Raw genomic sequence first — 23,830 nt, 5'->3', positions numbered from 1 at the left:
AACAATACGCATACAAGCACAAATACCTCACAAGAGATGTGCACAAAAGCACTCAAATAACACTTAAACAAGTACGCACAAAGGCGTAAGAATATATAATCATGCACAAAGGCATGAAAAGGAAAAATATATTGAAAAATATGACAAGAGCTTGAGTTCACAAGCTTGACAATTTACAAGGGGAAACACCACTATTTATGCACAACAAGTGGAACCACATAGGGGGCTCCCCAACGACTCTTTTGGGGAGCCTCCCTAGGTGGCATAAACCACAAAAAATAAAAAAAGAAAAGAAAGAAAAAAAGAAAAAGAAAAATACAATCATATTCCAAATGGAATATGTGTAAAATAGGAAATTACAAAAATACCCTTTTTGGGTAATTATGAGCAAGATATATATATATATATATATATATATATGTATATATATTTTTATATATAGAGAGAGATATGTATACATATATACATAGTATATATGTATATGTATCTCTATATATATATGAATATATATATGTACATACAACGAGGTTAATGATTACATTTTAACAGTCGTCTACGTAGAGAAGAAGAATGATGATACCTGCATTAGAATTCTTAACAAACAATGTTGTGTCAGTAAGACAAAATTGAAAACCAAAATCAATCATAACTTGGCTAAATCTATCATGCCAAGCTTTTAGGGCTTGCTTAAGCCCATATAAAGCTTTGTTTAATCAAAGAGCCTTTCTTTAAGAATGTTAATACCAGGTGGTGGTTCCATATATACTTCTTATATTAGATTTTTATTAAGAAATGCGTTTTTAACATCCATTTGGTATATATGTCATTTCTTTGAAGATGCTAGAGCTATCAAGATTCTAACTGTGGTCATTCTAGCAACCGGAGCAAACGTTTCTTCATAGTCTATTCTATATTCTTAGGAATAGCCTTTGCCAACTAAATGGGCCTTAAACCTTTCAAGAGTGCCATCACTCTTGGTTTTCACTTTGAACACCCATCTACATCCGATAGGCTTTTTTCCTGATGGAAGATCCTGGATAGTCCAAGTATTTGCTTTTTCTAAGGCTCTTAATTCTACTGTCATTGCTTCGACCCATTCAAATTGTTCTTTTGTTGTATCATAGTTAGAGGGTTCTACATAAGAGTGTATTAAAGCAATATAGGCTTGATGCTTTGGTGAAAAAGACTCGTATGACACAAATTTTTCGGGAGCTTTAGAGACTCTCGATGACTTCCTGGTGGATACTTGTTCCTGTTCTTTAGTGTATTTTTCGAGAGCACAAGGTTTCTCTAAATTACCTCGCCTAGAGTACTGAATGCAATCAGAAGGGTCACTAAAAATTTCTGAATTTGTCATATCAAGTGGTTCTTCAGGATTTTTTTCTATAACATCTTCAACAATTTTTGGAACTAGAACTAATAGAAAAGAATATTCATCTATTTCCTTAGAATTTATATTTTCAAAAAAACTTTCTTTTTCTAGGAAGGATACATTCCTTGAAACATATAATTTTCTTGTTTTGAGATCGAAGCACCTATAGCCTTTTTGATGACTTACATACTCTAAAAAGGCACATGAAATAGCACGAGGAGAGAATTTATCATTTTTGTTTGAAAAAACAAAGTATTTGCACCAAAAAATTCTTAACCTGGAGTAATCTGGGATTTGTTTAAAAAGTTTTTCAATAGGAGATATGTGGTTTAAGGAAGATGATGGCATACTGTTGATAAGATAAACTGCTGTTAATGTGGCTTTGGCCTAAAAAACCTTTGGTACTTGATGTGTAATAAGTAAGGTTCTTGTCGTTTCTATGATGTGACTATGCTTTCTTTCTGCTAACTCGTTTTGTTGATGGGTATAAGGGCATGATTTTTGATGTATAATGTCAAGCAAGTTTAAGTAATCCTTAAATTCTTTAGATAAAAATTCTCCCCCTGAATCAGTGCGAAAAATTAAAATGTCATCTTTGAATTGATTTTTGATTAACTGATGAAATATTTGAAAGTGTGAAAAGACTTCAGATTTGTGTTTAAGAAAATAGATCCAAGTGTGTCTCGTGAAATCATCTACAAAGATTACATAATAAATAAAGCCACCTTCGGAGCTAATAGGTGCGGGGCCCCATACATCTGAGTATATTAATTCTAGTGGTCGAGAAGAGACAAAAGTTCTTTCTTGAAACAATAGTCTTTTCATTTTTCTCAGAATACATTTTTCACATTTAAAAGTTTCAAAATTACAAAAAAATTTCATCTTTGGAAATAACTGGAGCTTGGATACACTAGGATGTCCAAGTCTTCTGTGCCATAAGTCTAAGTTAATCTTTTGAACATTACAACACAATATATTCTTAGGTATATCCAAAACATCCATGTAGTATAAGCCTCCTTCTCTATGGCCTTCCCTAATCAGCTTCCCTGACTGGTGATCCTGTACTCGACATTCATGAGAGTAGAAAGAAACATTACATCCATGGTCAGTTAATTGTGAAATAGATACAAGATTTAAATTTAGTTTAAGAATATATCTAACTTGTGGAATACAAAACCTTTTTGAGTTTTCGAAATTCCCAATTTCTTTAATTTCAAGAGATGTCCCATCAGCAGTAAACACATTTGACCTATTTGAGTTATGACATTTAGATAAGATATTAATGTTTGGGGTCATATGAAAAGAAACACCTGAGTCAAGAAGCCAAAGCAATTTACTTGGATCTGAGGTGCTAATGGAAGAGACTGCGGCTCCAGTCGAGGACGACGTTCCCTTGAGCAGTGGTTGAAGTGCCTCCACTAGTTGTGCTAGAGACATGCTTCCAATGGAAGATTCATTAGATTCTTGCGGAGGTCCGACAGAGGCAACTTTCTTTTCATATAGTTTCTTCAGTTTTGGACAATAAGTTTTTACATGTCCTGGCTCACGACAGTAGTAACAAATCACTTTTCTCTTCATGCAATCAGACTAACATGGATATTCCTACGAGTCTCTATGAATTTTTGAATTCGCGATACAGTATGTTCTAACTCTTGAAAAATGCGAACGAAGGTTCTAAACATGCAATCAGACTAACATGGATTTCAGGCATTCAAATTATTGAGTCAGGTAAAACTTAGAATAGCAATAAGATTCAGCAAGATGTTAGCTAACTAAATCAAGTTTCAGTTTTATAAATATTGCAGGGAATATCAAGGTATTCGAGAAACACAAAAGCCTAGTCAGGATTCTAAACAGGATTTTTTGGTTCACGACTTTATGATAGACGCAGAAAGATCATGATTTTTGAGTAACTTACGAGATGATTCAACAAAAACAATAAACATGAAAGTTATAGACCCACGTCTTAACTTTCCACAGAATTAAACTAATCAAGATTTCTTGCAGGGAATTGAAAAATAACCGAGAAATACGGAACACTATCAGACATGTTCTGTACTAGACAGGGTACATGAGTGTTCTGTCCGTCCAAAACTTCACAATGATTTTTTAGGTCACAAATGACCGAATCATGCAAAGACCTTAACATCAAAGTTGATAATGAGTTTCTTAGCTTTCCAGAAAGCCAAAGAACACCAGAATCTGACCAATATCCAGGCCGATACAGTCGATTCTTTGGAGTCATCTCAGACAACTCGAGAACAGAATAACTCGTTTCTTGACAGAAACGAGTTAAACAAAAATCACAATGTTCAGGAATAAAACACGAACGAGAATCACACTCAGTAACATAAAAACACCTCAGATCATTCATTCAATCAACAGTAACAAGTTCTTGCAGTTTTACATTCATCAAAGCAACAATAGCTAGCAGTCAACAACAATGGATTGTAAAATGAAACCAAGCATGTTATCTGTTTGAAGGCAAAGATGGAGTGTCGCTGGGAAACAACAGACACCAACTTAATCACATGAGCAGCAGGCTGATGCAGGCATTTCCAGACTTTCAGCAACCACAAACAAGTCTACGTCCAACACCGGACTCAAGGTCAATCTTCACAAAGACCACCTTAACTCTAAAACAAGTTTTTTTTTCTTTCCACCACCAAAGGATTTCCCCAAAACTAGAAATTCAAAATTTTCAGAGAGACAAAGTTGCCTTGCCTATGTCGACCTCCCCATAATAAAAGACTTAGGGAAGAGCCACCATAAAGATGGAATGGCCTTCCCAAGCTAAACTGCAATTCTAGATTTTTTGATTTGGCTAAAATTGGCTAAGGACCATAAAGATGGTCCAACAACCATATTAACTTGGAGAAGTCAAGTTGAATTTTGAATGAGGACCAAAACGGTCCATACCAAGTGGCGCCAACCATGGCCCTCTTGGGTATGGATCGTGATCCAGATCCAAGATGCAGTCAAATGGATCCTGCAAAAAAATGCATCAGAAATAATGCAAATAAAAAAAATAAAAACTACCCGCATTCCCCTTACACCCTCTAGTGCCACAAAAGAATCCTACAAGGCACCAGAACTATTTGGATCCGAAGAATTCGGCTCCTAAAAATAAATAAAAATTACATAAAAAATACATAAAATAAAGACTGAAGACATAAATATCCAAAATATGATTCTATGCCGAAAGCCATGGAATCAAAGTATCTACCGAAGGAGAAAGGTGAGCATCAGCTAAACTGTAGATCCACTAGGACAAGGGACCTCCTGCAAGCGGGTGGATCGCCTTGGGTAGCGATGCCCGGAATGGGTCTGGAGAGTTGGATTGAGATTCAACTCCACTTTTGAACTTTGAACCTCTGGATGCTCTGCATCAGTTTGTTATATTTTTCAAGAAGCACAAAATATTTACATTCAAATACCCTTAACCTTTTTAAATTTGATGGAATATTAAAAAAAAATTCAATAGGAGATTTGTTTTTCAACATTTGAGAAGGCATTCTATTTATTAGATATACTGCCGTGAGAGCAGCTTCGGCGCAATTTTTTTTTGGAATTTCTTTTGAAATGAGTAGGGTCCTAGTAGTTTCAATAATGTGACGATGCTTTCATTCAGAAATGCCATTTTGTTGGGGTGTCCTTATTAGAATATGGATCAGATATGGATCCAGTAGGAGATCCATATGAATCGTGTATGTTCTATACTCTAATGTAATTTGTTTTACTAACACAGGACAATTTGGTCCATGTAAAAATACTCTAACCCTATTTATCTTAATGAAGTATTAGTGCAGCTGTACAGAAAAGAAAAAGCTATCGATTTCACCAAAGAACTCTCTCTCTCTCTCTTCTCGGTTTCTACATCAAAACACGCCGATCTACTGGCAGTTTTGACATGGTATCAGAGCAGCGACAGTACTGGGAGTAGAACGAATTTCATCAGAGACATAAAAAGCTGCATCCTCATTCTCGTCAGGTCACGCTTCATTTCCAAAAAGCCTGGAACGAGTTTCATCAGAGACGTGAAAAGCTGCATCCTCATTCTCGTCAGGTCACGCTTCATTTCCAAAAAGGTGAGTTCTCCTCCTCGACAGGTCACGATCTGTTTCTCCTTTTCCTTTAGGTTTCTCTCCTCGCTATTCCTGTTTCCTCTCGTTATTTCTGGAAAAGCTGATTCCACGTATTCTCTCACGTGAATCTGATTTGGACTGATCATTCACCCCAGCTGAGTTCTTCTATTTACGAGTTTCCCCTGCCTGGTCTGTCTCCTCACGTGAATCTGATCTGGACTGATCATTCACCCCAGCCGAGTTCTTCTATTTACGAGTTTCCCCTGTTTCATGTGTCCTCTCACATAAATCTGGTATGTTCTGGTCACCCCAGTCGAGTTCCTCTGTTTCTAGTTCTTTTTGTCTAGACTGGTCAATCCAGCCAAGTTCTCCCCTTTTGTGTGTGTTGTTCTTGTTTCACGAGAATCTGCTCTGGTCTGGTTACACTCTTCTTATTTAACACACCCCTACAACTCCATTCAAGGCTCGTTATTCCATTCACAGATCTGACATGGTTCCTTATTTGTCTCACAAATACTGAGACAATACCCAAATCAGCTGTCCAATACCCTGTTGTGACATTCTTTAAAATCCTGTCGTGACGTTCTCTGGTTCTTCTATCATAAAGCCGATTTTTGTCCTTTATGATATCAGTCTCATTTCAGCCAACTTTGATCTTTCTGTCATAAAGTCTATCTCTGCCATAAATTTCTGCAAATGGACAGTTCAACAAACTCTGTTCTTTCTTCCAATTTCATGGGGCAACTAGTTTCTGAAAAGTTAAACACAAACAACTACCTGACCTGGAAAAGGAAGATTACTCTCTTCATTCGAAGTCAAGACCTTTCAGGTCACTTGGATGACTCCATTCCAACGCCTCCAGAATCTATCACACAAGAAGCCAAAGAGGACAGAGGATTGCTAAACATCATTCGCAACCCTGCATTTGTTGCTTGGATGAAGCGAGATCAGGCTCTCGTTGCGTACGTCACTTCTGTTAGTTTTGGATCATGGATCCGACCCGCACCACATTCCAAGGATCCATCTTGGGATGCGTGGGCGGTGGCATGTTTGTAATTAGTTTTACTTCTTGTGTAATGTTATACTATGTACAACACTTATAAATATTAAGTAAAAGAGGGAAAACCCTATTGTCGCCGACCCCTCTCTTCTCTCTTTACCTCATCTCTAACCCTTGCAGGTGGATATTTCTGACATGGTATCAGAGCACAGGCGCGGAAATCAATCATCTAGAAGGCCTCTAAAGACCAACACGTGCTGCTAAAGAACATAGGTTTATTTTTGTCCCTTCTTCCATTAATCAGTTTTGCTTCTTTCCTCCTTTTTCTTATAAATCTTTCACGTCATTCCAGTTTTTCTTTTGGTTCTTCTCATTCTCAATATTTCTGGTACGCACGTTACCTTTTTCTGGTTCGCTGAAATAACATACTGTTTCAGTCTGCCGAGTTTTTGTTTTCTTCCCAAAATATTTTTGATTCTTTCCCTTTTTCTGGTTCGCACGTTACTATTCTCTGTGTAACGTGTGTGCTGATATCTTTTTCAGCACACATTTTGTTTTCTCCCCAAAATATTTCTGATTCTTTCCCTTTTTCTGGTTCGCACGTTACTATTCTCTCTGTAACGTGTGTGCTGATATCTTTTTCAGCACACAGCAGCATTGCTGCTTCTTTTTCTCTGTGTAACGTGTGTGCTGGTATCATTTTCAGCACACAGCAGCATTGCTGTTTTCCTCTTTCTCTGAATAACGTGTGTGCTAATATTATTTTCAGCACACAGCATTGCTGTCTCCTCTTCAATACACTGTTAGAACAGTTTTTGGCTTCTCATTCTTCATATAATCCATGGATTCCAAGTTGAACCCTAGTTTTCTTACTCACCTCATGACCCACAAGTTATCTCATGATAACTACTTACTTTGGAAACGTCAGATTGTGCCTTTTATTCGCAGTCATGGTCTTTATGGGCATCTAGATGGGCGATCACCCGCCCCACCTACACATATCATGTAAGAAATAACAGGTGAAGATGGGAAGGTGAGTCAACTTCGAACCACCAATCCTGCTTATGACATATGGGTACAACGGGATCAGACATTAGTTGCTTACATAACTTCCACACTTTCTGATCGTGTTTTACAAACTATTTCTAATGATCAATCTGCTGTCGAGTTATGGAATGGACTAGCTCATTCCTTTTCTCAGGTTTCTGAATCTCGGGCTTTGCAACTCAAGTGGCAATTCCAATCCATGCGAAAAGGAAACAAATCTATTACAGAGTTCATGGGGGATGTCAGGGTTATCACAGATCAGTTAGCTGCCATTGGAAGTCCTGTATCAGATAAGGACATGGTACAACAGGTATTAGGTAGCCTTGGACCTGAATATCGCATGTTTTGCACAACACTCCAGGTTGTCTCAGTTCTTCCATGTTTTGATGATCTTCAATCTAAGCTTTTGCAATATGAGGTCAGTTTAAATCAGGAACACGCGTCAGATGATACTCATCCTGTGATGATGGCACATACGCCTATTCAAACAGGAGCCTTATTTACTCCTCGTTCAAATGGAACAACTATAAACAAAGGAGGGTTACTACCTACACCAGCTGGAGGAGGCCTTGGCTCAAGCAGTGTACCACGAGGGGGACGTGTCCCTACTTGTTTTCTATGCAACAAGCGGGGACATGTTAAAGCAAATTGCTGGTACAATCCTCAGAACCGGAACAAAACAGGGAGGCCAGGGCAGAGGGCAACTCAGACGTTTGCACGCACTCCTCAGGGACAGGTTCTTCCACAGGACGTACAAAATATCCTTATGACTACTTTCAATCAGATGAACTTGCGTCAAAATGATGATGGTATATGGTATATTGATTCAGGGGCAGCAACACATGTTACTTCTGATGCAGGTAAATTTTCTCACTTGACTCCTTACACTGGAAATGACACTATAGTCATAGGAGATGGATCTCACCACCCCATCTCTCACACTGGAAATGTCTCCCTTTCTTTGCCTGAATCTCAATTACCCTTGTCAAATGTCTTACTCACACCTGCTATTCAAAAGAATATTCTATCTGTCTAAATTAGTTGATGAAACAAATTCTTCCGTTGAATTTACTCCTTCTGTTTATCTTAAGGATCTTCACACCAAGAAGACGCTCGCTAAAGGTGAACGGCGCGGGAACATGTACGTCTTTGAAGAATCTCATGTGCCTTTGAAGACGTCGTCTTCCGTAGCCGTGGCTTCTTCAGCTCCTTCTTTTCCAACATTTTTGAGTCGATCCACAGATCATAGTTCTTCATCTAGAGTCTTGAAACTTAATAAGCCAGACTTATGGCATCTTCGTTTGGGTCATTGTAGTCAAGTTTTTCTTGACAAGTTGTCTGTTAAAGGTCTAATACCCGCAATCAGTTTAGAGTCAAAATGTCCAAGTTGTCATTTATGCAAAAGTCATGTACTTCCTTTTCATAGTATCAATAAAAGAGCAACAAAGCCTTTTGAGATTATATGCTCAGATGTTTGGGGTCTTGCGCCCACTGCCTCTCTTTCTGGATCTCGATACTATGTACTCTTTCTTGATTCTTACACTCGTTTTAGTTGAATTTACTTCATGAAAAACAAACATGAAGTTTTCAAGTTGTTCAAACAGTTTCATGCATTAGTCCAAAACCAATTCAATACCAATGTTGTATATTTCCAGTGTGATGGGGGGAGAATACATATCCCATGACTTTAGTGAATATTTGAAGGAGCATGGCATTACACGTAACATTTCTTGCCCTCATACCCCTCAACAAAATGGAGTAGCTGAGAGAAAACACAGACATATTGTTGAGACAACCTTGAGCATGATGCACACTGTGGGTATTCCCTTTTCTCTTTGGACCGAGACTTTCCATACAGCTGTTTACGTTATCAACAGGTTGCCCATGACCATCCTTGAAGATAATTTTCCATACTTTGTTCTTTATAATTGTCATCCATCATATGAAGAACTACATCCTTTTGGTTGTGTATGTTATGTTCACATTGATCATTCATTGAGAAATAAGTTTCAAGACAGAGCTGAACAGTGCAAGTTTCTTGGGTATGTAAATGACTATAAGGGATACAGGTGTTATGATCCTCATACATGCAAAATTCAGGTATCTAGAAATGTTTTTTATAATGAAAATTTTGACACTCTGGGTTCGTCTTCCACAGATACATAGGACAGTTATGATCCTTGGCTCAGTGACTCACTTTTATATGACCCATTGCCTTATGAGGATTCATCTTTATTGACAGACAATGAACCATATGCTTTCGATGTGGAACCGCATATGGAAGACATTCCTCCTACAACAACATCCTCACGTTTTTTTGGTCTTGTTTATTCTCGTAGAGCTCATCCAGTCAATGATGAGACTCCTCTACGACGTTCCACTCGGATTAGACATCCTATAGATCGTTGGGTAAGTTATAACAATTTCTCTTTGGATTTTCAAACATTTCTAACCAGAGTGTCCCAAGAAACAGAACCTTCATCTTTTCATGATGCTGTACATTCCCGTGCCTGGGTAGAGGCAATGAATGAGGAGATGGAAGCATTGCATGAATGCAATACATGGGAAATTGTACCAAGGCCAGATAACAAGAATGTTGAAGGGTCCAAATGGGTGTACAAGATCAAGCACAAACCGGATGGCAGTGTTGAGCGCTATAAAGTTCGTCTGGTCGCACAAGGCTTCACACAACAGTATGGGCAGGACTACGATGAAACGTTCAGCCCAATCGTAAAATTGGGCACCGTCAGGATTATCATTGCATTGGCATTACAACATGGATGGTCACTCAGTCAACTTGATGTTAAAAATGCCTTTTTGCATGGTGAACTAAAGGAAGAAGTTTACATGGAGCAACCACCTGGTTATAGTATGCATGATTCATCCAATTGGGTATGTAAACTTCGATGCTCTCTTTATAACTTGAAACAAGCTTCTCGATCTTGGTTTGAGAGTTTTTCCACGGAGATCCAACATCATGGGTTCACTAAAAGTGTTCTAGATCATTCATTGTTCATATTCAAAAGTGATTCAGCTATTGTTTGGGTGCTTATATATGTTGATGACATCATTATTACCGGGAGTGATGAGGTTCACATATCTTGGGTTAAGTCTATGCCGATGGCTAAATTCAAGATGAAAGACTTGGGTCCCTTGCGATATTTTTTGGGTGTGGAAGTTGATAGTCGACATGAGACTATTACATTGAGCCAACATAAGTACACCATTGATATTTTACTTGCTACAGAGATGGAGAATTGTAAACCAATTAGCACACCTTGCCTTCTAAATCATAAGCTAAGTGCAAAAGAAGGCACTACTTATCATGATCCTACTTTGTATCGTCGAGTTGTAGGGATGTTACAATACTTAACATTCACTAGGCCTGACATAGCATACTTTGTCAATCAGGCTTCACAGTTTATGCATGCTCCTACAGATGTACATATGGAAGGAGTAAAAAGGATCCTTCGGTATTTAAAGGGTACGATTGGAGATGGCTTGATGTACACCAAGGACACAACTTATATGTCAGGGCATCGACTATTCACCTACACAGACGCGGACTGGGCAGTGGCGCGATCTAGTACTGAAGCAGAATATCGTGCAATGGTAGCATGAAGCTAAGTGCTCGTCATGCCAAGTAGGTCAGCTTCTTGCAAGAGTACACCTTCACGATTCATCATCAATCGGGTACTCTGAACAAGGTGGCTGACGCTCTTAGTAGAAAAAACAACCTTCTGATGACCATGTCAGTGCAGGTCATTGGGTTCGAGTAGTGCAAGGAGTTATACCCGACGGACCCTGATTTCCAGCAAGTCTGGGAAGGGTGCATCTCCTCGGATCGCACCATCGACCACCGTTTTAGTATTCATAATGGTTACCTCTTTCGTGGAAACAAGTTATGTGTGCCTGATTTCTCCCTTAGGCTTCAGTTGATTTCCGAATTACATGAGAGAGGGTTAGCTGGGCATTTTGGACATGATAAGACGTTCGCTCTGTTAGATGAACGATACTTCTGGCCCAAAATGCGCAAAGATGTTGTCAAGTTCATTCAAGGTTGTCATGTATGTCAAGTGTCTAAGGGTCATCGTCAGAATAGTGGTCTGTATACTCTGTTACCCATCCCTAAGCGACTGTGGGAGCACGTGTCCATTGATTTTATCGTGGGCCTTCCCAGAACTCCATGTCGTTTTGATTCAATTTTAGTCATTGTTGACCGGTTCTCCAAAATGGCTATTTTTGTCCCGTGTAAGCGAACCACCGACACCTCATTAGTAGCTTCCTATTACTTCAAGGACGTTGCCCGCTTCCATGGGTTACCCCGCACGATCACCTCCGATTGTAACACGTGCTTTATGAGCCACTTTTGGAAATCGTTATGGGCTTTATTGAAGATCAAACTTCAGTTTAGTAGCTCGTATCACCCTCAAATAGATGGCCAAACCAAAGTTGTCAACCACACCTTAGGAAACCTATTACGGAGTCTAGTGGGGGAGAATATCAAAACTTGGGACCTCGTATTGCCTCAAGCCGAGTTCGCATATAATAATTCCATCAACTGGTCTACCGGCAAATTCCCGTTCCAGGTGGTTTATGGCCGGTCACCCACCCATATAGTAGGCCTAGCACCTGTATCTAGCGTTCCAAACCCAACTCCAGACGCATTTGACGCCGTCGAGTACATGCGTGATATCCACAGACAAGTCTGAGCCAAACATGTTGAGGGTTACGAATCCTACAAGACTTTCGTCGATCAAGGTCGCCGTGATGTCCAATTTCAAGTCGGTCAGCTAGTATGGGTTTACTTGCGTCCAAAGCGTTTTCCAGTAGGCACCTACAACAAGTTGAGTCCTAAGAAGTACGGCCCATTCAAGGTTCTTCGACGATTGGGCCCGAATGCCTACCTCCTTGAGTTGCCCGATGATTGGCATATTTTGCCTATTTTCAATGTGTCTGATCTTTATGATTATTGTGCAGACAACAAGTCGTCAGAGACGACTTCTTCCCAACCAGGGGAGAATGATGCAATGCAAGATGGACCCAGGTCCATACAGTCTGACCCAGGCAACGGACCCGATTTGCATGAAGGGATTGAGGATCGGACCCATGCAGTGGATCCGAGACATGGGGAAGTGGTTCCCTTGCGTACCTACTCCAGACGAGTACGAGGCACTCCGACCCGGACGACCTAGATCCGACAAGAAGAAGACCCGGATCCTGTCTCGGGTCCATGATTGGACCCGAGACCCGGATCCACCAACTGATTAGTTAAAACCCTCTCCTAGGGTTTTGTGCAAACACAGAAGATTAAAGACTGAGCAGCCTTTCTTTTCTTTCGTTTGATATTGCTTATTCATTTTCCCCTTTTCAGTTACTCTTTGTTTAATTTATTCCTTATTGTTCATTGCTTTCCCCTTTGTTACTGAAACCTTATTGAAAATAAAAAGAAAACATAAGCCACACCGATTTTCGGTGGGCATCTATGCTTTTCTCCTCGAAGAGCACTGCATCAGTCTCGCAAGGGGCCGTCAGATTGGGGTGGTTGCCGGCGACGGCGAGCGCTGGCGGCTGGGATACGCCACAGAGAGGAAGAGACGATGCAAGGAGGGTAACGGGGTAGCAAGGAGAGAGAAAGAGGTAGGCGGCGATGGGGAGGTCACCGACGCGGTCCCCCGCAGCTCTGGTTGTCGGCGGCCGCAAGGAAAAGGGAGGAGGAGACAAGCGCCTTCGATCGGAGCCCTCCCCTCACGCTCTTTTAAACGGGGGTCGGGGAGGAGCCCAACAGGGAAACCCCGAAGGGTTTCCTGTTTCGTCGCGTGGACAGGGAAACACAGAGGCAGGGGGGAAAGTGCAACGCACGGGGGGAAGGGGGGGGGGAGGAGAAGAGGGTTTAAAAGAAACCCTCACCCCCGATAACCCTAGCGGGTCTGGGTCCAGGTCTGAGACCTGCAAACCTGCCGCGGTCTGGATCAGCGGATCCTTCTCTTTTTAGGGTCCGCGATTTGGATCTGTGGTTCGCCTGGGATATGGATCCGCAGGTTGGATCCATGTGGATTCAACTGTGGATCCATTTGTTTAGCTTATACCTGTATGTATTTAATATATATATATATATATACATATTATTATATTACCATCTTATTTTTTTTCTAATATATATATATATATATATTTCTATGATATTATGCGTATTATTTTTTTTATCTATGGATCCTGGATCCGAAAACACCGATCTCAGGCCCAAATTTATAAAATTACGAAAACAAAATTTCTAATTAATTAAGGAAATTTTAGGTTATTACAATTTATGAGACGGCCTTCGCTATTTGGGCAATTGTTAAATCATTGAAGTTGCCCCCTTTCTTTGATTCTTGATGTTTTTCACTTATGGAAGCCATTTTCTTAAACTTGGGACAATCCGGTCTTATATGCTCCGATTCCTTACAATGATGACAAATAATTTTACCTTTGTATCCTCCTCCATTATTTTCTGTTCTATTGAATTTTCTTTCAAAGTGAGGTGGTTTATAAGTTTTTACAAAATTTTCGGGTCTAGATATGGCAAAAACCTCATCATTAAACTTGTGCATTCTAAGTCTTGTTTTTTCTTGGCAAATTTGAGCAAGAGCCTCACTTATAGATGGACTCGAAGTCCCATAAGGCAAGAACCTAACTTGCTCAAATTTCGGTCGAAGACCATAAAGAAAGGAGAAAAGTTTTTCTCTTTCAATTTGCACTCTCCTCATTTCAATAGCCGAACCTTCCCATTTAGGTTCTAACATAGCTAATTCATCCCAAATAGGAGATAAAATACCATAAAAGTCTCTTACACAAAGAGATACAAAAAGTATGAAATCCACGATAGCACAAAGGCACAAAGCCCACAAGAGCATAAAAGAAAAAGCGAAATTGTATTAGCTTCACAAATGATTTAAAAAAGCATGCATGTACAAGAGAGGCGTGGCTCTATTTATAGAGCCTCACAAGTCATTAAGGGAGGCAGTGCAACGACTAGTTGGATTGACATTCCAACAATCATAATGGTTATTACATTAAAAACAGAAAATAAATAAACAAAAAAAAAGTATTTCAATCCCTAATGGACTGTACTAAAAATACATACAATGAAATGTCCAAAATACTCCTGATATACGTATATTGTATAAATATACGTATATCAGTCATGTATATATACACAATATTTTAACAAGTCCTCCTTGGGCGGCACCTCCAAGAGGCCCAATGAGGATGGGCAATGAGGTGGTTGGATTTGATTGGACTCTTAAGTGGCCACCTCACACCTTGGCCAATGTCCCGCTAAAAGAGTTGGCTAATAGGAGGGCTCCAACCTAGATGGATTGGACCTCTAATATTCAAGACAAAATTGGATCCAATATAACAAAATATAAAATTATTCTTTTACCCCTTACACCCTCTAGTACCACAAATAGATCCTAACGGGTACTAGAACTATTTGGATATGTAGAATCCGACACCTATAAAAAAATAAAACAAGATAAAAAAATACAAATATTTTTTAGTGATTCCAAAGTCAAAAAAAATGGAACCACATCAAAAAGAATTTTCTGAGATGAATGAAACAAAAATCTCATAAAATTAAATCATATAAAATGACCAAAATGACCCTAAGATCCATTTGGACCCAAACAAGTTGAATTAGGCTTGGATCTTCTAGGATAAGACTTTCCGGATAGGGTCTTCAAGATAAATCGTTCTCCTGCTCCCTACTAATATCCAAATGCTTTGGATGCTCTGCATCACTAACTTGTGCCAATTTTTGCAGATCGTGCTCCAACCTGATGAACTCATGTGGTTCTGATGTGCCTAAAGGCCAGAGGCGAATCCATTCACGGTCCTACAAACCAACACCATTCGAAGGTGGGTGGCCCTGTGGAGTCGATGTTCCGAAGGCGTAACTTGATAGCCTAGACAATCATGTTTGACTTGGCTTACACACATTCACTCACTAACGTTGTCCCCCCCACAACTCCCCCTAGTGTCGGGTATGTCGTCTCTAAGGCTTCAAAACAAGTCTTCACTGACCTTAGTAGTGCATGCTTGAGTTGGGTCTAGCAGAACCGTTATTGCCTGATGGGAACTTCCCCCATATTGCTATCAATGTCTTCATGTCACATGACCTCTAAACATTACGCCACTGAATCCCCAATCCTTTGCTTGTTGTGTAGTGACAATACCAATATCCACTAATTGTTATTTTCCAGATACGGTTGTCGGTTGACATCTCTTCTAATTTGTCGATAGGAGAAGCAAATTATTGTGTGGAGGAATCAATATCTCTACATGAGCCAAGAGGCAGATTTTGTGCCACTCCACCTAGTCATATGAAACTGGCATGCATGTTGGCTCTCGGGGCTCTTTCATAGAATTCCAACAATTTTTTCTGCTCCTCAAAAGCCCATAGGAATGGAGTTGATGCTCCAACATCCATAACATATGTAGTTAAAACAAGTGAATGGTTTGAAATTTGAGTGATTTCACAGAATGCCACTCGTATATATTGAGCTCGTAAGGGTACCTTGAATTCAAAATTGTCTCGCCATTGTAGAAACATAGATAGGATCAATGACAGAACAAACAATGAAACTTTATAACAACTTTTTAGTACACGTTCACTTGCATCACATACACAAGTGCTCTCTCAACCGTGCAATAAGGTCACCCATAACACAAACTCTCCCACTTGAGTTACCTCAAGCCATGCTATTCCATGATATTGGAAGGCAGCCTAACGTCACCTTAGTGAGTGTATTTAAAGCAAGTCGCCCCTTTAAGGGAGGGAAAGCGAACATCTAGGCACCCTCCTTCCCTCGCAAACCAATCATTAGTCACCTATTTTGCTTATTTTCAATGCAACCAATTTCAATAACACCCTATATATACACATCAATGTAGACCTTGTAATGAGATATGCGGAAATACAAAGAGTGCTATAAGCACTTGCAATGTCCTACAATGGACAAACAAAAGAGACAATAGCCAAGTCCACAAAGGGACAACACATACACAAGCCTTGAGATAGGCAAAAATATAGAAGTCTCTTTATTGAAAAAGAGAGAGAGCTCTCAAACATAAAAATATACAAAGGGGGTCACCCCTATTTATACAAAGAATCAAGGGAAAAAGGAGGGCCAAAAAGCCTCAAAAGAAGAGCCCAAAAGGAGGCTCCCATGGAGTCGTTGGGAGCCCCCAACGCCAACGACTCTAAAGTGGGGCCGCTTTTTGGCTTTTACAAAAAGTAAGAAAAGAAAAATAAAAAATAAAAAGAATTAAAAAAACCTAATTTAAAAGAAATATAGTTGTTTTATAAAACAACTATGTGAAAATACATAAATACCCCTATCAGGTATTATACATACATATATATAAATATATACATATATATAAATATATACATATATATAAATATATACATATATATAAATATATACATATATATAAATATATACATATATATATATATATATATGTATGAATAGATATTTTAACAGACCTAACCATCCGAATGAATTGGAAATCATATGCGCATTTAGTGTTGACCCGATCCGACCTCTTGGATGGATTCAGCATGGTCCAAATGCTAGGAATCGACTTTTGGATCATGTGTTTTCGCCAAAAAACATGATTTATGAGCTGAGAAAATATAGCATGTTGTGGGCCGTTGATTTTTCAAGTCTCATAAAATCGTGCTTACGTCATGTAATTAGACAATTCAAAAGCCGATTCCCACTAACCAAAACATGTAGATCACATCTATAAGGTTAATTTCATGAAAACAACACAAAAAAAAGAAAATAATAAAAAAAAAAACTCAGACATCATGGCAACCTGAGCGACTGTAATATATATAGGGAAACTGAAATATGTTTACCAGCAAAACATGTTTTCTGGTTTGAACCGAGATTTTTATAGTTTTTTTTTCTTCTAAAATTTCACCGTACGGATGTGACCTAGATGCTTGGTTTTATAGAAACATAATCTTGGATCATTCAATTACGATGTATAAGAAGGATCTTTTAAGGCTTGAAAATCAGCAACTCGGAATTTTTGTAAATATTTAAGCATAAAAAAAATCGCATTTCTTGATCGAAAATACATGATCCAACAGACAATTCCTAGCAAATGGACCATGCTGAATGCATCTGTAGGGTAAGATTTGCAAAAAAAGCGTTGGAAATGGCTTAGTTCAAATTAGCAAACATGTTTTGCTAGTAAGCATATTCTAGTTTCCCTATATATATCATAGTCACCTGTATCGTTAAAGGTAATTTCTTGGCGAGAGTATTTCTTGGAGAGATTTTCAAAAGTTGATAAATCTCGGGAATATCTCAGGAGTTTAAAATTTTGAAAGAAATATAAATAACAACAAAAAAGCTAAGAAAATAATAAGTTTTGCATCATTTTTCTTCCAAAAATATAAAGAAACATGTTTTAAAGGTTTTAAAATATAAAAGAAACAAAAAAAAGGAAATGTAAACTTAAAAAAAAAAATCCTAAAAATATCGCGATAATATCATAATATTTTGTCTTTTGGTGATATTTTGAAAATATCGCGAGATATTATCTTTAACGCTGCCTTAAAATATCGATATTTCTCATGATATTTTCAAAATATTGTCGATATCGGTGATATATATATATATATATATATATATATATATATATATATATATATATATATATATATATATATATATATATATATATATATATATATATATATATATATATATATATATATATATATATATATATATAAAGGAGCGATGAGCAGCATTAGTGAGTCAAAATTAGTTGCATCGTAACATTTTAAAAATGATGAAGGAGAGTGTTTTGGGTTGAACATAATTTATTAAATTGTTTTTTTATAGTACCCATGTCACTCGACAATTTGTAAAATGACAAAAATGACAAGGTGGGTGTTGTTTTTTATGATCATTTACTAAATTGATGGTGGTTTAAATGTGTTTTAGTAGAGAGAGATTAGGAAATTAAACTGCTTACATAGGATCCTATGGGACAAGAGAGAGAGAGGAAAGATATTTATATAGGATTTTATGGAAGAGAGAAATTAGGAAAGCTACCTAAATGGGGATTCTCTGAGAGATTAAGGAGAGAGAGAGAACTTTACTGATCATATTTGATCAGTATGTGTGCATGTACGGGGTCGTTTTCTAGTATATATATATATATATATATATATATATATATATAGAGAGAGAGAGAGAGAGAGAGAGAGAGAGAGTAGGATCAGGCACTCTTAGCAGACGCATGCATGCACGAGGCCACTGATTTTACACAAAAAAGCCTTTAGCGGCGGTTCTCGACCGCCGCTAAAGGTGGGTTTTCTGCCTAGGTCTTTAGCGACGGTCTAGGACCAAAGCTAAATACCCTAAAACGCAAAAAAAATGAAACACGTCCGACGTTTGTTCAACGGAAGAGCGTCCACTGTTATGCCCTTCCGTGTGTGTGTGTGTGTGTGTATAGGAAAACCCGTATCTTCGAACAGGTTTTCCTTCAAACTCGTTCGAATGGTCGGTGTAATGCTGCACGTTCGAAAAAAGACAATTTAGCAACGGTTTTGTACCGCCGCTAAATCTCTGTTTTCCACCCAGAAATTTAGCATTGGTAAAGACCGCCTCTAAATCTCCCGAGCATGCAAAAAAAAAAAGACGAATCATCGCCGTTTGATCGCGTGCTATCAACGACGACAGTTCGTATGTGTTTGAAGAAACGGGTTACTCTCTCTCTCTCTCTCTCTCTATATATATATATATATATATATATATAGTGAGGAACCTCATAAATGTGTTAAGCATGTTTTATTTGCTAAGAATCTACTATTGGATTGTGTTTTCTGATAAAAAAAAAGTATGATTTTATGAGCTTTGAAATTTATGGAATTTTTTGGGTTGTTGATTTTTGAAATATTATAAAAGCCTACTCACATGTCATATTCAGATGATCCAAAACTTGATTCCTACTAAACAAACCATGTAGATCACATCCATAAGGTCAGATTAGAAAAAAAGAATATAAAAAAATGAAACTATTGAGAAGTTAAAACTGTCCATTCACTCCTACCCGGGTAGGAGGAACCAATCACTATATATAGTGATGAAACATGCTAAATGGTGGATTTTCCAGGTTTTCTGATGCCTATTTTGCATTTCTGGCCCCATAATTATGTTGGGCATGGTTGATTCACTAGGAATTGTCACTTGACCATTACTTTGTCAAAGGAAGAAGCTACAGGATTTGAGCCCTTCACCTCATATCTCCAAGGCAAACTTATCAACCATTAGAGTATGGGTTATTCTTGTGCTAAAACATTATAAGATATGGTCTACGTGTTATTTCATAAATGAGCTTATGAATACCATAAAGAAGAATTCAGAAAAAAGGTGAGCAACCTTAAAGTTGAGCTTATTAAGATTTTAATGAACCTAAACTTGAGCTCAAGCTTGTCTCATTTTCTGAATGAGCCTAAAATTGAGCTCAAGCTTGGTTCCTCTGCTAAGCAAATGAGCTTGTGCTGAAGCCAAGCTCATCCACTCCACCCCTAAAACCATACTATTTATGCCTTCATCCAAGGTCCTAATGCTGTGTTTAGAACTTGATGATGGAACCTTAACAATGACATTGCATTCTTCGACAAGAATAAAAATCTCAAAAAGCAGAATTAGCATGGTTATGTGTGGTAAAATGCATGGAATTTCCAAAATATTAGCATTGAGTTATAGTGATCCATACACCTTGAATGTATATATATATATATATATATATATATATATATATATATATATATATATATATATATATATATATATCCTGTTCATATCTCATTTTTCATTCTACACTAGTCCGACAGTGAAGCATTGAATTGATAGAACTGAAGCATGCTATGGGAGAAGAAAAATAGTTAGGGAAGCAAGCTCCATCCTCACTAATCATAGAGGATGAAATCATAAAAGCCAGTATAGGGATTCTAATAAACATTGATTGGACAAATAATCTCTACATACAGGCCTTCCACAAGTTTAAAATTATAATGCTTACCTTCCATGAGTTTAAAATTATAAAAGTTTACATCAGATACTACAATGCAAAACCTCTGGACTGTGATGGATGATGCAGCCATAGAGCTTCTGAATAGTAATGTAGCACAACTAAAAATCATCCAGGATCCTGGTAATGTAGCACAACTAAAAAAGGCGCCTTTATGTGATGTGCTTCTAATTTGCAACATCATAATACTCCTCTCCAGTGTTAAAAGCAAAATTAAAAGATACACCTCAAAGAATCATGGATAGATTGCCTCATACAAAAGGTCTGTTCATTGTTTGAGAAAATCTTATACCCCTGCATTTCAAGCCTCTTTCCTTGATATCAGCCTTGAGATGCCACTTCCATTATTACCATTTTTGCAAGCCACTTTCTATAATTATTATTTTTTGATAGGCCACTTTCTATAATTATTTGCTAATAATAATAATGATACAATTCAAGGCCCACTCTGAAATATGACCAAATTACATATCCCTGTTGTAATTTACACATTCAAGTTGTAAGGACTGCTCACACTCGTAAAACCTTCACGATGAGTAGGGACTTGATACTAGTTCCCAAAAACATGGGAAGCACAAAATGTTTGTTGTCTTTTCATACTGTTAAAACCAATGTACCTCATTTAGTTTTATCATTCTACTTCATCCAATTAAATAATTCTACTTTTACTTTCATCCAAGGGTGAGAAAGATCTAAAATCTTTTTGGAAATAATATTTCATCTCATTACTGTTTTTCATTTCATTGGATTATTTGTTACATTTATATGGTAAAAGTTTGAGGCATTTTATCTTTTTATTTTTATACTTTTCTTTATAGTGTTCTTTTGTTCTATATAAAAATTTTGAAGCAAAATATCTTGAATCAATGACAAATCATGATGATTGAACACTTGAGAAGCAGAGAATATCATTAATATAATAAACATAACCATAAAGAGTTCAAGGCGTAGTTGTTGTTGTTGTTGTTGTATAAAGAGTTCAAGGGTATAGATCAAACTTTTGCTAACGAAGAGGGAGAAGTGATTCTGAAAATGGTTCCCATTAATAGACGATTGTTATTGGAGTTGGATTGATTCACTTCCTATGAAATGGCAGTATTTCCTGTATTTGCAAACTTGTTAAATGTTGAATATATGCAGCATTATCCAGTTCTTTCTTTTGTCATAACCGAGTTGAGTCTCCAAAAGTAGGAATTGTTGGAGTCTTGAATTATGTTAATCAATGTGAACACACGCACACACACACACACAGAGAGGGGGCTTGAGGGAGGGCAATCCGAGAAGGTAAAAGATCAGAGACATGGGCAAAGAATTATGATCAATCCTCATTTATGTTACACTATTTATTACAGCTTAATGCATGCTATTTATCATGTGAAATGGTGAAATATCCTCAAAATGGAAGCCAGAGATGTAGGCAAACATCATTTCAAGATAAATAAGTTGATTGTGATGAACATTTATTTTGTCAAAAATCATATCTACACACAAATTTTGTCAACATTCTGAGCACCTGCTGCAACTCAAATGTGCTCCTTTGGTTTCCTTTTAAAGCTTTGATACATCGAGTGATCTTGAGCTTGAAGAGGTATGTCTGCTGGCTGCAGTCAACATGTTTACCACTAGTGTGGATCACTACTTTAAGCATGAAATAACACATGCATAAATGTGTACTGTTCTCTTCACAAAAAGTTGGTCCTTTTTTTTTAAATAGGCTTGTAGTTGCTCCTTGCATCAGGCAACATTCAGTTTATGGTTAAGGGTCTATCATTCAAAAATCTGGTTCTTGCATCTTTTATATGTGTGTGTGTGTGCACACAGCATGTATGCATCTTTTTTTCTTTTTATCCATTTCACTTGTTCCACTAGGTATGACACTACTTTATCCTCAAAGGTTTTGAGACGCTAAGCCGAAATATTTCTGTAATCCTAATGCCATGGTGATAATCTAACAGTTGAGTTGGGGAAGCGCTTCTTTCCAAGATGCTCGGAGGTCCTGAACAAGATCATGGATGATGATGCCTTGGGTGAGCTAGCTTTGGCAGCAGGCACCACAGAAGAACAATTAAGAAAGAGACAGAGATATATGGAACTCCAAGAAGTACTATCAAAAGCATTCAATGAAGATAAAGAAGAGAATAACAGGTCCACAATGTCTTCGTCTTCATCATCCACATCTGTTGGAGAATGGGGGCACTCCAGAGTGCCCAAAAGATGAACATCAAACTACATTACTGCATGGAGGCCTGTCATTGTGAAACTAATGATCTCAGCAGAAGTTCAGCCTAGGAGGAGGGTTTGCATGCTGAACTTGTAATTTTAATTGAGGTAGGATGGATGTTGTAATTTAATGTATCGTATGTCTATATTTTAGATTGTTACTTGCAAGGTCAGAAATTTTGGGACCAAAAGTCTTTGTACTGCCCAAAGAAAGTTTGGGTTCCATGTATACTAGTGACCAAGAAATTTTCCCTCTGCCAATTCTAGCTTCCAATAGCACATTATGGATGGACAAAGCAAGTATCTTTTATTTCAAACCTCACTTCATGACTACACATCTTGGGTATACAAACATCATATCAACCTCATCATCGAACTAAATAGAGAAAACAACAAAAAAAAAGGAAGAGATAGGAGATATACAATACTGCACAAAAGATTCTAGCCAACTGCTGCTGGAGCGCCTCCTGGGTGACCACCTCAAAGTATCCACCTATCTTCACCTTTACACTCAAGCTCCAGCCAATTGCTTAATCCTGAGTTCCACTCTACAAGACAAAACCCAAAAACCAAACATAAGCTGGTGACAAGCTAAAAGAAATGCAGTAGAAGCGAGCACAAGCATAACAAGCATTAAGAACAAAATGTAGTAAAAGGTGATAGTTATTGTGATCCTAAAGATTATGAACACAGTAACAGAACCACCACCTTCAACCCTTGCATTGCTCATCGTCCGCAACATTTTACTCTTCGAGGGAAGCAGCCTAAAAACTAAAGACTAAACTATAGTCTTCCACACTAACAGGTGATGATGGTCCATGGAAGGGCAGAAAGGAGTATCAGTAACAAAACCCAATGTTGACTCCTATGGTTTGTATGCCATAAATTCTACTTGATCAAGCAGGACATTCACATTCATATCAGCACCCCAATCAAGATTGATCTCCACCAGTCCATGGTGATGTGGGTTTTACAAGGCAGGCCTCCACCTCTTAA

The 23,830-nt window shown here is 38.0% G+C and overlaps 1 protein-coding gene across 1 annotated transcript in view; it reads left to right on the top strand.

The window, feature by feature from the left end:
• LOC149815010 (BTB/POZ domain and ankyrin repeat-containing protein NPR1-like) overlaps nt 1–23,095 on the top strand; it is a 57,604-nt gene extending 34,509 nt beyond the window's left edge. Inside the window, exon 4 of the mRNA XM_089989204.1 lies at nt 22,570–23,095. Within this exon, the coding sequence (XP_089845330.1) occupies nt 22,570–22,832 (263 nt within the window). The 3' untranslated portion in view covers nt 22,833–23,095. The remainder of the gene's footprint in view (nt 1–22,569) is intronic.
• Nucleotides 23,096–23,830: the final 735 nt, after the last annotated feature.

The sequence above is a fragment of the Nuphar pumila genome, chromosome 15 (assembly GCF_984573655.1).
Source record: "Nuphar pumila chromosome 15, dmNupPumi1.hap1.1, whole genome shotgun sequence".
NCBI lineage: Eukaryota > Viridiplantae > Streptophyta > Magnoliopsida > Nymphaeales > Nymphaeaceae > Nuphar > Nuphar pumila.
This window is presented reverse-complemented; position numbering and strand designations above follow the sequence as displayed.